We start from the raw sequence: 14,494 nt of genomic DNA on the forward strand, positions 1-14,494 counted from the left end.
GGCACGATGAAAGAATTAAACCGTCCGTGCTCATGCAGGTGGCCCGGAGAAGAGAGGACTCGGGGGTCCCTCACCCGGAGCCTGGAAGCCAAGAGGTCCCATGAATGTCCACACGCACCTGGCCTGTCACCACGGGGCACAAGTGACACAACCTACTGGCACCACCAGCCTCTCCGACCCCTGTCTCGTCAGCTGGCTGGTTCATGCTCTGGGCTGCTTCTCCCGAGCACGTGCAGGGCTGTGCGCGAACTTGGGGTGAGCCTACGCAGCGTGACTCCCCGGAGAAAGGGGATGCTCACCACCCCCCACCCCCAGTGACAAGCCTCGGGCCGGGCACCTTGGGGGCCGCAGTGTCCCGCGCTGTCGGGCCCGTCTCCTCCTACGGAGGGTGCCTGGGACGCGAGGGGTCGGAAGGAACACAGAAGCCCGGAGCCGGGCCCACGGGACACTGCACCTGGCCCTCACACTGACCGTGGGCCGAGGCATCAGCTCTCCTTCCTGAGGAGGACGCCAGACACTACGAACCATTGCCAGGGATGGAGATTTCTAAGAAGTGTTTAAACACTTAAACGTTCAACGTTTACAATTTAGCAGCAGTCATGTTGAGAGTATCGGGGACCGAATCTTCTCCGGCTTGGTGGTCGGGCCACCTGAGTGCCAGGAGACGCCCCCACCCTGGCCCAGGAGAGGTCGGCAGCGAGCCTCAGGCAGCGGGGGCGGGGTAACACTCGAGGAGGGAGAAACAAAAGTCCCGTCAGCGCACGGCAGCGCGGCGCCATTCGCTCACTGCAGTCGGGGTCGGGACGGACAGGCAAGGGAAATCCCATGAAGCAATGGGGCGGGGGGGTGGTGGGGGTGGTGAATAATGCGAAGCAGCGGCTGAGATGGTGACAGGGACCAAAATGCAATTTGGGCCTTTCATGCAAAACACGGGATGAACCGGTGCCTCGTATGTAAGTGAAACGCAACAGTGAACCGTAGGGGAAAGTCCAGCGACCTGCCGAGGCCACGGGCAGAGGCTCGGTTTCATTGTCACTTTCGACTCCTGAGTTCTCTGTGGGGAAGCAAGACAACAGAGAAGGACCACAAGGTTATTAGGCTTTTCCAGCTGGACCCTGAACGTCGGTCTTGAAAGGCTACCACACACAGAGCGCAGAGAGAAAAATTCCCCTCCTGTGCCCCCTGGGGACGTGCTCCACCCGGACGCAAGCCTGTCCCTGAGCTCGCTTCCCCCCAGAGGGGTCTTTACCATTTACCACCCCTCGCTTCTCTGCCCCCCCCCCCCCTCACGTCCCCCTGGCCCGAACACAGGTTGGGTTGGAAATAAAATGAACCAAAGCTGGGGCGCTGATGTGTCCCCTCAACCCTGGCCCCCAGGCCAGACACCCCAAGGAGGCGGCGCTCACACCGCCCGCACAGATGGACCAGGTGCGGGGGCCGCCCGGCCCAGACCCGCGGCACTGTCCTTCCCGACGGGGACACGGACGTGGCCACAGGCTGGAGGACAGCGAGCTTGGAAAAGTACGTCTTTTTTGAAAGCTCAACACAGAGTTCACGTCGGTCTAGACTTGAATCTCTAAGTGACAGGGGAAAGAAGGCACTTTCAACCCCTTCTCTCCAACCGGGAAGGGGGCGTCCGAGGTTAAGGAATCCCCCCGAGAGACAGGCCATCCCGCCTGGTGGGCCAGGGGCTCCGACCAGCCACAGCTCCTGGAGCTCGGGGTCTGGTGGCCTAAGCACTGTGCCACAGGAACCACCTGCTCTCACTGTCCCAGCACAGGCCCTGCCCCTGTGGGCGGTGGCCTGGGAGGCCTGGAGCCCCCCTGGCTGCTGGGATGAGACCACCACTCGCCCAGGCTCTCCGTGCTGAGTCTCGAAGGGAAAGGGTTTCAAATCCTCTCAAAGGAAGAATAAAGATCTTCCTCCCTGCCAATTACATGTTCAAAATGTGTGTTTGGTCTGGGAACTGAGGCAGGTTTATCCTGGCTGAGGATGCTGAGGACCGAGGTGAAAACCGCCTTTCTGACCGTGGAAGCGCTGTGACGTGGACGGGGACCAAGGCAGGCAGGTGGGACACGGGGTCCGGTTTAACCCGAGCCACACACGTAAAATGACATTTAGGTGTGCACTTGTATTTTCATTTTTAAATCAACATTAGAAAAATTTTTTTAACTTGGGAAGCAAATTTGAACTGGAAATTTAAGAACAGCAACTAAGAAACTCCTGCATCCCTAATAATTTCGTCCTTATCCCTGGGTCTCCACATTCTATTTCCTCACAGATGAACCGTCACCAAAGCCAAAGGCGGGAATCGGCTGAAGGGAATCACTCTAAATCACTGTCTCATTTGAAAGGATCTGCGGGAGGCCCGGCTGGAGTGACTCAGTCGGTAGGACTTCGTCCCACAAACCGAAAGGCCTCCGGTTCGATTCCTGGTCAGGGCACATGCCGGGGCTGCAGGTTCAGCCCCCAGGTTGGGCACACTCGAGGCAACTGACTGATTTTTCTCTCTCTCTTTCTCCCTCCCTTCTCTCTACAAATCAAAAATAAAATAAAATTTCAAAAGATCTACAGGGAAATTATGAAATTCAAATTCTCCTAAAAGCAGCAAAGCTGTCTTAGGAATTGAGGCTCTTCCGCGAGTTCCCCATCTGACCCATGGTGCCACGTTTCCCGTGGAGAGGAAGTAAAAAGATCCACTGAGCAGGTCCCTGAAGTGACCCAACCCAGGTCAAGTGCAAGGGCGAATGTGGGGCCCATGAACCTCGAGAGTGGACTGAGGGGTCCCTGAACTTGGGTGGGAAAAATTGCACGCTTATTTCCACTAACTCCTGAAATTTGGTTTTCCACTGACTGTAAATGGTCAGCCGCAGACCACAACGGCATTAGCAGAAGCGGCGACTCTGGCACCAAGAGGGGTCGCTGATATTTTCCCCTCCTGTCACAGCACTGCAGACATCGCCGGCATCACCACCACGCCCCTTGCTGCTCTGACGTCACGGCAGGTGGCAGACTGGCTGCTAAAGGCTGCTCTTCGATTTTGTTTTTTTTTTTTAAGGTTTTATTATTTATGTTTTTAGAGAGAAGGGAAGGGAGAGACAGAGAGGGAGAGAAACACCGATGGGAGAAACACTGTCTGGTTTCCCCTCACAGGCGCCCCGACCAGGTACCAAACCCACCCCCCGGGGCCTGTGCCCTGACCAGGAACCGAACTTTCCCTTTGCAGGACGATGCCCAGCCCACTGAGCCCCACCCACCAGGGCGCCTGCTCTTCATCTGCTGCCAAAGCAGCACGGGTGGTAACATTTCACACATGTAGCCTGTTCGAACAGTACTAACTATACTTCAATGTAACCGGTTACCTTTGACCCTATGTATTTTATGTTATAGATCAGTAAGGAGTTATCCTGGGGAGAGCTCGAGGGCGCAGAGGCTAAAACCCCTGCCCCAGGGGGTCAGGGCTCAGGCCCTGGGCACGCGGGCCACCGAGGCCCAGCCAGGAACGAGGCTCGCTGCTCCTCGGAGCCTCGCGTCTTCCGCTGTAAAACAGGGACAGGGGCAGCTTCTACCCGCAGACTCGGGGTAAGGGTCAATGCGATCAATGCGCGTGGCACCAGCAGGTAAAAAGCGCATGGGAACGGCACTGCCGCTCTGGCGGCCGTCATCGCCGCCGTCCCTGCCTTGGACAGACAGGCCCTCAGACCCCTCCCAACGCAGCACCTGCGGAGGTGTCCCCAGCGGGCTGTCCAGCGCTACGCCCTGCGGCGTAGCCCCCCGGGCCGAAGCACACTCACACTCCTGCGCCGGGCCGTCACCTGTCTTCACAAACTCGCCAACGAACTGAGTAATTTGTAAAACGTTCCTCGGCCGCACTCGCCCTCTGTGCAGCGCCCCCTCCCGGGCTCCCAGGAAAGGTGCTGGTGCAAGCCAGTCCTCGGACGCGGCGTTAGGGGGCGCCCGTGGCGTCGGCCACGCCCCCAGAACGGCTCCACCCAGGGAAAGGGACCAGGTAATGGGAAGGTGGGGGAGGCGCGGAGAAGACCGGCATCATTTAATGCCTGGGGGCGAGAGGCAGGGGCGTGGAGGGGGAGCGGTGCCGCTGACTGGTACCTTGCCAGCAAGCCCCGACCACGAGCTGAGTCTCGATCTTGGACGGATGAAGCGGGTGATCCTCAGTCACGGAGAAGGGCTCGTGGGAAACCCCGTCCACGTACAGAGTGACCGTCGGGATTTCCACATTGAGGACGTAGTGATGCCATTCCTCGTCGCAGACCTACGGGAGGCGGGGCGGGGGGGTTAGAGGCCGAAGTCCGCCTCCCCTCTCGTCCAGAGACCCACACGACGGCAGGACAGCCGGACACGGAGAGCTAGTCGCCCATAAGAACACGTGTCTTCCTAGAAAGGAAAAGACTTTTAAAAAGTATCTAACAGCAAAATACATGCCCCCCCCAACCACATCTCACCCAAAAGAGCCAAGGCCACACTGCTGTCCTAGGGCATCTCAGGCCAGAGGGCACGCTGCCCACTCATCACCTGACAGGGCCCCCACGTGGGGAGCTGCCCGCTCTCTTCTGCCGCGAGTGTGACACCAGGAAAGTCCTGTATGGGCAGGAAGGACGCTGCCCCCGCTGTGCCCTGCCAGCCGGCCTCTCTCTCCTTTCCTGAATCAAACTGCAAACACCCCCAATCTCAGAAGGAGACACAGCACTGTGTGCATTTTCTTTCCCAATTCCAGGTCGATGGTCTACGTAAACAGGAGCGTGAATGCAGACGGCGCCCTGAGTTCCTTCCCTGTCGTGAATGGGCGACTCCAGCGCGCCTCCCGGCTGTCGGTGGGGACAGAGGTCTGCAGGCTCCGAGGGCCCCTTCCATGCAGACAAGGAAAGCATACCCGAAAGGCACGCCCACCGAAGAGACGGAAGGACAGGGTACTCAGAGCTGTAGGACGTTCAGAAGCCCCGAATGGGTGGCTCAGTGGCACAGGGCACAGGCCCGGGTTGCCGTCCAGGCCCCGGTTGGGGGCGTGCAAGAGGCAACTGATCGATGCTACTCTCGCACATCAGTGCTTCTCTCCCTTTCTCCCTCCCTCCACCTCTCTCTAAAAATAAATAAATAAATAAAATTGTTTAAAAAGTATAGATAAAAGATGTTAGGAAAATGACACAAAATATAAATGAACACAGTTCATAATTAGAGCAGCTCAGAAATGAGCTGACAACACCCAGAAATGAATTCAACAGAAAGGGGAGGCCGAGAAAGCAGGTGAAGAGTATCCATAAAAGGGGAGAGGCAAACCACCACAAGGGAAGAGAATACTGAAACTTTAGCAATAATAACGACTTTCTTGAAAGACCAAAATGTCTCCGAGTATGAACAAAAAGAACATACCACATATCTGGGAAAACAGACCGGAAACAGCCAAGACACACGCATGAAACTGACTGACTCAGAAGAGAAAGACCACCTCTGGTCGTCGGAACAAAAGACCAAGCGTTCACAAGGGAAAGGAAATCAGACTGTCGCCAGATTTTAACAGCGACATTTTATGTCAGAGGACAATAGAGAGATTTTCTGTTCTCTGAAATCTTAAATGTGAGCCAGAGATTTTCTATCCGGCTAAACTGGCCTTTAGCGTAAAAGCCACAGACAACACGTGGGAACTCGGGAATTCTTGCCCCTGTGACCCCGTCCTGGGAGCACGCTTTCCGCAACCCCCATGACCAGAGACACAAAATGCCAGGGAGCTGGTGGCACTGAGCATCCACCCGCTGACACCGCAGGAAGAGATGTGACCAGACACAGAGCACAGGCCAGGGACACGCCAGCCGCGTCCGATCAGCCATCAGGTCCCGCTGTCGTGGTTACAGGCACACGGGCAGAGGGCGTGATAAGCAGCACCACAGGGATGCACTTTGCCAAACCCAAACCGTTGGAAACCGTGGGGCAAAAGCCTGATTCTGTCACCAAATAAACTCCGAGAGGGAAAAGAAAATTCTATGGATAAAAATCAACTCAAAAGGCACCCAATCACAATGTGTGACCCCATATTTGGATACTGATTTAAACAAACAAATTGTAAACACAAAACCACGTGCAAGATGGTTTGAAATTTGAACACTGGATATCTGATGATTAAGGAGCTGTTAATTTTTTAATTTTTATTTTTTTATTTTTAGGGAGGGAGAGAGACGGAGACAGGGACAGAAACATCGGTAGGTTTTCCCTCGAGCACCCCCAACTGGGGAACCTGGCCAGCAACCCAGGCATGTGCCCTGACTGGGAATTGAACCAGCAACCTTTCAGTCAGCAGGCCGGCACTCTATCCACTAAGCCACACCAGCTGGGGCAAGCTGTTAATTTTTTTAAATGACCTTTAATATCTCAATGACAGCTGGCATTCAGTGTTGTGCTGGTTTCAGGTGTATAGCACAGTGACTGGACACTGACTCGTGAAGGGGTCACCCCAGTAAGTCCAGCACCCGCCTCGCACCTCACGGTCATCACAACGCCATTGACCGTCACCCTCTCCGCTGCACTGTACCTCCCCGAGACTGTTTCCGTCACAGGCGACTTGCACATCTTAACTCCTTCCCCTTTTTATCCAACCCTCATCCCTCCTCCCGTCTGGCAACCATCAAAATGTTCTCTTTATCTATGAGTTCATTTTGTTCGTTTATATTTTTTTTAGATTACACAAACAGTGAAATCATGTTATATTTGTTTCTCTACCTGAAAGAATCGTTTAGACTTTTAAGGTGTGAAAAAGCACTGTGATCGTGCCCCCTGTCCAGGGACACGCAGTTCGCTATCTCTACACGGAGGCAGATGCCATGCTGGGGTTTGCCCAGGATCCACTAGGTGGCTGTCCAGGGGGTGGTGACAGCTGCTAGCAGGGGGCGGGGGACAATGGAACGAGCCCGGCCAAGAGCCGACCGCCACCGATGGCGGCGACGGGCGTGCGGGCTGCTCCTTACACTCGTCCGTCCGCGTGTGCACACGCCTGGCACTTCCCAGAACGAAGTTCCAAAAAATGTAACCAGAAGACACCACATGCCTAAGCACAGACTATGGTTGCTATAAGCGAACTGTACCTACAATGTTTACCTGCGGGGCAAAACACTTTTCCTCTGGCCCATACCTTTCTTTAGTTTCTTGAAAAACTTTAAGGTGCAGGTTTCTAAGAAAGAAACGGTCCATACAAACAGACATTTCCTCCGTAAGAGATGAATGCGGCCAGCCGGATGGTCCCTCCCTCTCCCCATGACCACGGGCTTTCTCCTTTCCCATTTACGCCCTTACTGGTCTACCTTGGGACCGTTTCAGACGTCACCGTTTCAGACGTAAGCTACAGGCACGGGTTCGCTCTTGCCCCCTTACTCCGTGAGGCAAAAAACGAAGCTAAGGCCAAAGGTCTCCTTCTTGTCCCTGCCCCGAACCAAGACACGAAACGATCTGCTGTGATATCAGTGAAGAGGCTTTCTCCGTCTCCCGCATTCCCTCGTCTCCTGTGACAGATCCATCTTGTTTGTGTGGCACTTGCTTCTCCTCATGGCAGCTGCTGGGAAGGCAGCTTTGCAAAGACACGCCTTTGTCAAAAGGCGCAGCTTGTGTGCAGCACTGAAACGGCCAACTCCTGCGAGCGTGCAGCGCCCGCGCCTCTGAAAGAGGTCCAGACCGCTGGCTCCCGGAAAACATCAGCCACCCCTCGGCGCCATCCCCGCATCTGCCGAGGCCCCTGGGGCTCCCGGGCACCGTCCGGGAGGGAAAGCCTTAAATAACGAGTCGGTAAATGCAAGGGTCTCGATCCCAGCTTTTAAGCAAGGGCTGCATTTTCAGTAAGTTGTAACAGTCTTTTGAATTTAAACATATAATTTCCTTATATTAATGTTTTATGTATAAAAGACATACATTAAAAAAAAAACTTTAGGCTTTCAGTGGCAAGAAGTTCAATGGATTTAGTTTGCTATCCTAAGACCCACAGACACAGCAATCATAAAATCACAAGTATACTCTGCCTGGTGGAGAGTGAGGAGGGTGGAGGGGAGAAAACGGGGGAGTTGGGGACATCTGTAATAGGGTCAACAATTTTTTACACATTCATTGGTTGCTTCTTGTATGTGCCCTGACCAGAGATTGAATCCACAACCTTGGCATATTGGAACAATGCTCTAACCAATGGAGCTGCCCGGCCAAGGCTGGGTCAACAATTTTTAAAAATTAAAAATTTACACTGCCCAGAGGCCGCCAGGCCTGTGCACGGTCACCCCACCTCACTCGTCTCTCCGAGAAGAGCAGATTCGGGGAGCCCCTTCCTCACTCACCTGCGTCAGTTTCCAGTGGAATTCCGCAGGCTTGTATTTCTTCTCCCCCGAAGGGTCCTGGCGCAGGAGGAAAATGAGCCGGCAGCCGTGGACAAACAGGGAGTAATGGTGCCGGTTCATGTCTGCGGAGAGAGATGCAACTGGTAAGCGGCCGACCTAAGACCCGAAGGAGAACGAAGAGCTCTTTCTTTAACGGATTTTGAAGACACAGCTTTATCAGCATAAACGAACTCCCTGGTTGGGCCAAGGCAGAGTCTGGAACAAATACGCCTGGATTTTTTACTGTCAAAAGGCCAAAGATCGGGGCGATGCACTGAGTACAGGGCGCCCTGGTGCAAAACACAGAACAATGCACGTCACCAACCGGCCCCTGGGAGTCTCTGGGGGAAGGAGGCGCCTCCTCCGGCGCCCGCCCCTCCAGGCCCCGCTCACCGGCTCTGTCCGAGCTGCACAGAATCGCCTCCTTTCTCCTGCCCAAGGGCCCGTGCCGCATCCACACAGAGACAGTGAAAGGCTCTCTTGGGTTGACGGAAACGACGCCCTCCGGGACCCTGACGGCCTGCGTGCCGTTGAACTCGAAGACCTGGTCGCTGTCATGGCCGTTGTCCGTGGGCAGGCCGACGGTCCAGTTCAGGGAGCCGCTCGGGGACGGGAGCAGCTCGGCAGTGCCAGCCTCGGCACCTGAAACGGCACGGGGACACGGCACGGTGACTGACACGTGGTCGGCGGTGTGCCGGGAGCGTGAGGGGCACGGCAGCGTTGCACAGTCCCGCCGACACGCTGTCCTTGTCTCGGGGCTCCGAGTGCTGGGTCCACCTCCCTCTTCACACAAGAAGGGCTTTTATTACCAGGAAAATCCCTAAGTAATAAGCATGGGTGTCTTTCAAAAGCCAGGAAGGGAAGCAGCAGCAGCACCTGCAATCTATGATTAACATCCGCGTGTAAGCGCTTCCCATCCTTTACGAACACGCGCACGTCACGAAAGCGGAGCCCAGGGCCCGTGCGCACACACACCCCGTCCACACTCTTCCACGGCACGACCGAAAACGCCCGCCTCGCACCTCGCCACGCCCACGCGCCCTCCATACTGAGCTGACCCCCCGGGGGCCTGAGGCCGCGCTGCCCTTTCTCGCAGGACAAACCCTGCCTGGAGGAGCGCCTGTGCGCGTCCCCACGATTGCTCCCGTAGAACAAATCCCCAGAAATGGAATTGCCATGTCAAAAAAAAAAAAAAAAGCATGAAAAATTTACAACTGTTGTACATAATGCAAAGCTCAATTTTTTAAAAAAACTTGTCAGCCCTGGCTGGTGTGGGTCAGTTGGTTGGACACTGTCCTGTACACCGGAAGGTCCCGGGTTTGAGTCCCGGTCGGGGCACAGGCCTGGGGGGGTTGTGGGTGGCTCCCCGGCTGGGGCACACACGACAGGCAACTGATGGGTGTTTCTCTCTCACACGGATGTTTCCCTCCCTCCCCTCCCCTCTCTCTAGAATCAGTAATCTTGTCCTTGGGGGAGGATAAAACATTTTTTTGTCTGCAGAAGACTTTGGGAGCCCTCGCAGTTGCCGGTCCTTTGACGTCTCGGTTCCCGGGAGCGGCATGATGTAGCTGGAATGACCTGGACTCCCGAGTAACATCCGACCTCAGTCCAGATCCCGGCTCTGCCGCTTCCTCCGCGTGGGGCCTCGGGCGGGCGGCTCAGCCTCCCTCGGTCTCCACTGGCCTCTCGGTGAGAAGGAGGCCGACATCACCTTCTCCGCAGGCCTGGCGGGAAGGTCACGTGAGACGGCCCAGGAGGAGGGACCATCACAGTGAGCACCGGGATGGGTGTTCTTCCCGTTCCGCCTGCCCTCACACTGCTCTGCTGAGAAAATGTGCATCCAATACCATAAACATGCCATCTCAAGAAAGTGAGTTTTCTACGTTGTACTCACACATGCAGTTTAATACAGCAAACACGCCAGACCTCTTGCTTACATGCATGAGGTGCACACTCACGCAGATCTGGACTGCATCCAGGAGATCGGGCGTCAGGAGACACCCCAGCATACTCATCGCTGGGACGAGCCGGCAGAGAACGTGCTTTTCCCCTTTTGCTTCTTCACAACGTAACAATTTCCAGTTACAGACATACACCGGCTGCCTAGCCCTAACTGCTGCGGGAGGCCAGCAAGAAGGCAGGCGGGCGTCGGGCGACGGTCCCTGCAGAGCTGACGCTGCGGAGCTCCCGAGACACAGAAGGCCCTTCTGGTTGGGAAGAGGCCACTGGAGCTGCTGGCATCTTATCGCCAGTCAAGGAACGGCGTTTTCCAAGAGAGGCATCCGTGCCTCCCACGCAGATAAAACAGAAGACACTCCCCAGCTGACGGTGGAGACAGGGGCCTGCCTCTCGGCTTCCCCACACGGAGCCTGGGTCTGCGGTCTATGGGAACCGTATGGAGGACGGCGTAGTCTCTAGTTTCCATTCCCTTCTTCGAGCTTGCCAAAAGCTACTGCACTACCCGTAGTTTTCCCTTCAGTCCTTAAATGAACACCTCGTTTCAAGGAAAACTCCCTCCATGTACATAATTTCTATTTTGATGATTCTCAGAGAAATACTGTCTTCAAATCAGTGGTTCTTTTTTTTTAAAGAGATTTTACTTATTTTACTTTTTTAGAGAGAAAGGAAGGGAAAGAGGAAGAGAAGGAGAGAAACACCATTGTGCGAGAGAAAAACATTGATTGGTTGCTTCTCACACGCTCCCAACCGGGGGACCTGGCCTGCAACCCAGGCATGTGTCCCCACTGGGAATCGAACCTGCGACCTTTTGGTTCACAGGCCGGTGCTCAACCTACTGAGCCACACCAGCCAGGGCCACACGAGTGGTTCATAGAAATGCATATAACATTTTGAAGACTTTTGTGGGGCCATGTACCCCCTGAAGCCCACCCAGTGTGAAACCTCGCCGGTGAGGCGGCAGCACCACGTTGGAACGTTGGAGTCTGTCCTGCTCGATGACCACACACACGCACACACCGCCACCTGCAAGGGTCCCCGCCCGCCGCCTGCTCGGAGGACCGCAGGCCTCCTTACCGCACAGCCGGTGCAGGGACTTCTCCGAGTAGGTGTCGCGGTCGCAACCCTTCCCTATGTGGCTGGTCTCCAGCTCCACCGTCGCCTGCACGGACGCCACCGGCTCCGCGCACGTCTCCAGGCGCAGGTTGGGGAAGAGGGCCAGCGCGCCCGTGCCCGGCTCGTACTCCACCCTGTCGCTCCATCCTGCAGCGTCCGCGAGTCCGCGGGGGGAGGGGCAGGGGAGACGCATGCGTCAGGTCAGGTCACCCTGGCGCGCGCGGGCTCGGAGGCCAGGGGTGCGCGCAGAGGTGCGGACGGAGCTCACCTTGCCAGCCGGGGGTGCAGGCGGGCTGGACGCTGATCTTCACCAGCACGTCCTCGGCCGCCCTCTTCTTCCCGCAGTCGTAGGCGGTGACCGTCAGCTTGTACTGGTGCTCCTTCCCGTACTTCAGCTTCTCCGTGTTCCGTATGTAACCTTGGGTGGGGGGGGACGACACGGGACCGCAGTGAGAACCCGCACCGCCGCCGCTGTCCTCTGCAGACACACGGAGTGCGCGCTGGCCGGGGAGGCAGCCTGCCCGCCCCTAGGGGGCAGCACCGGCTTCCCGAGCATGCGCACAACTCCCGCCCCTCCAAGAGCCCACCCAGTTCGGCTCCGCTTACTCTTACCGACGGTTTTTGTTTTTGTGTTTATATTTAAGGTGTACGTATAAAAGGATAAAAAAAGGACAAAACAATTCAAGTTCTTCAAGTAGTGAATACAAGATCAAGCTGTGTTACGTATTTCTTGCTAGAAGACTTACTTTATCAGATAGAGATTTCCGACCCCCACCCACTAGAAGAGAAGCCTGCTTGTGACCACGAACAGGTGTCTGCAAAGTGCTGGCCGTGCACATGATTTTAGCCAAGATCCTGGGCTGTGCGTTAACAATGGAGACACTGTATCACCACGAAGCCATAACCTCGTGGAGCTCAACTCTAGATGCTGGTCCATTACTGAGGAGGGCGGGGGTCTGGCAGTAAGGTGTACACCTTCAAGAACAGGCAGAGGACGACCCCAGTCTAACGGAGGACCTGGGACGGGACCAGCGAAAGGCCGGCCCTCTCTGGATGCGCCCTGAGGAAGGGCGCGGAGGCCAAAGGCAACAGGTGAGGCAGGTGGGGATTCTTAGTGGTTTGGTGGGAGAGGAGGACGGACCGTCCCACCAGGAGACACGAGGCTTCCAGGGGCAGAGCAGCAACTGGACCATGAGGCAGACACACCACCTCAGGCCTCCGCTGCGGGCGGAGCGCTCCTGGGCCCCGTCGCGCACACACCGGGGTCCTGACCCTCCAGAGCAACAGTGTGAGGGGGCGGCCCGGGCGGTGCTTAGGTGAAGCAATGAGGGGGAGCCCCGGACTGGAGCCGGGCCCTCGAGGGACCCTGGACGAGGGGCGGGGGTGGGGGGGGGGCACGCGCACACCCCGATCTCGGCCCTCCCAGCCTGCAGACCTGGGGGGGCGCGGGCGTCTGTTGTTTGCGCTGCCCAGCCGCCCAGATGGCCTGCACCCCCGTCTGCAGGGCGGCCTGCCCGGACCGCCCCTGGGCCCTGTCTTGCTCACCGTCCTTGTCGACCGAGAACGGCACGTCCGGGGTGACGATCTCGTAGCTGCAGATCTGGCTGAACTGCGGCGAGCAGTCGGCGTCCACGGCCTCCACCCGCAGGATGCTCTCGCGCCGCCGGCCCTCGACGGCCGTCGCCTGGTAGGACTTCTCCTTGAACACGGGCGCGTGCTCGTTCACGTCGTTCACCTGGATGTGCACCGTGGCCCTGGAGGACGACGGGGGACCGCGTGCCTGGTCTGCTTCCCGCCCCCCAAAACCTGCCGTTTTCCTGGTATCTTGCATCACATTTCATGATGAAGATAAAATTACCCCTGGCTGGCGTAGCTCAGTGGATTGAGCATGGGCTGCGAACCAAAGTGCCGCAGGTTCGATTCCCAGTCAGGGCACATGCCTGGGTTGCAGGCCACGGCCCCCAGCAACCGCACATTGATGTCTCTCTCTCTTTCTCCCTCCCTTCCCTCTCTAAAAATAAATAAATAAATCTTTAAAAAAAAGATAAAATTGAACAATCTGCTGTTTTTAATCGAGCGTAGAGACAACGCAAGTTAGAAAAGGAGTCTGGGTCGATTCTCCAAGGTCCTAGAATAAGGCGGCAGGTAAGGGCACAGCCACACAGAAGGGAGATAGACGACACCAGCATCCGATAGTTATCTCGTCACCGAGTTAAAAATGCTCTGTTGCAGACTTGAGGAGCAACTAGAGCCGAAGGAGGAAGGGGGGGGCAGGGACAAGGGAGACGGGAAACAAGTCCCATCCGGCCTCCAGGGGGCCCACGGCTGGGCCACGGCCCGGTGTCGTCCAACAACGCGGGACCTCAGTGTTGCCCTGCCCCATGAACCCCACGTTGCCAGGGTCCACCTCCCCAGCTCGGGGGCGAGAAAACAAAGGCATGGCCAGAGTAGGTTGCTGGTCAGGGGTCAGGGCGTGGTCTGAACCAGACGAGGTCTCTAACTGAAGGAAGAGCTTTTGCAAGGACAGGGGCGTGTACAGGGTACAAGCCTTGTGCTTCACTGGCACCCAGCACCCCAACGCTCACCAAGACCCTCTACCCCCCACTGCCGGCCACCCAGACTCTCATGACGGCCATGCGACATCATCTCACCCACGGGCCCCTCTTTCCCAGGTCCGCGTAGAAACTGAGACCGGACACGGTTAAATCTGCCTGATGCTGGCGGGCGCGGCAGGGGCAGACCGGCATCCCTGGCCCGGCCCCGCCTAGAGCCCCCCACCGACGCCAGCAGTCCTCCCCAGCGGCCAGGCCTGCGCACATGGGCGGGGCACCGCCCTCAGCTTCCTTCCACCGGCTCCATTGAATTTCGTGCCCCCGGGATTTACAGACGAAAAACAAGTGTAACTACAAAATATCTTCCTAGGGACAAAGCGGGCCTTCCGTATTTTCCCTGTGGGGCCTGGGCTCCTTGACCAGCGCATCTGGCGCGGTAAAATTACTCGCATTCAGTTTCTCAGCAACTACTACCTGCCCGGGCCTGGCCGGCAGCAGGAGACGGGGGGG

General features: G+C 56.8%; 1 protein-coding gene across 4 annotated transcripts in view; it reads right to left on the reverse strand.

The window, feature by feature from the left end:
- The window catches only part of CLSTN1 (calsyntenin 1), a 57,502-nt gene that overhangs the window by 6,587 nt on the left and 36,421 nt on the right, over positions 1 to 14,494 (reverse strand). For 2 of the 4 annotated variants that reach the window (XM_045859254.1, XM_045859253.1), the window contains 7 exons: positions 12,978 to 13,186; positions 11,701 to 11,850; positions 11,394 to 11,579; positions 8,754 to 9,002; positions 8,322 to 8,443; positions 4,111 to 4,273; positions 998 to 1,054 (listed from right to left, as the gene is read on the reverse strand). In XM_045859254.1, coding sequence (XP_045715210.1) covers positions 998 to 1,054; positions 4,111 to 4,273; positions 8,322 to 8,443; positions 8,754 to 9,002; positions 11,394 to 11,579; positions 11,701 to 11,850; positions 12,978 to 13,186 — 1,136 coding nt within the window. The remainder of the gene's footprint in view (positions 1 to 997; positions 1,055 to 4,110; positions 4,274 to 8,321; positions 8,444 to 8,753; positions 9,003 to 11,393; positions 11,580 to 11,700; positions 11,851 to 12,977; positions 13,187 to 14,494) is intronic. The other 2 variants (XM_045859256.1, XM_045859255.1) reach the window with 1 other exon arrangement.

This window comes from Phyllostomus hastatus, unplaced genomic scaffold (assembly GCF_019186645.2).
Source record: "Phyllostomus hastatus isolate PE091 unplaced genomic scaffold, TTU_PhHast_1.1 phas_scaffold_182, whole genome shotgun sequence".
Lineage (NCBI taxonomy): Eukaryota > Metazoa > Chordata > Mammalia > Chiroptera > Phyllostomidae > Phyllostomus > Phyllostomus hastatus.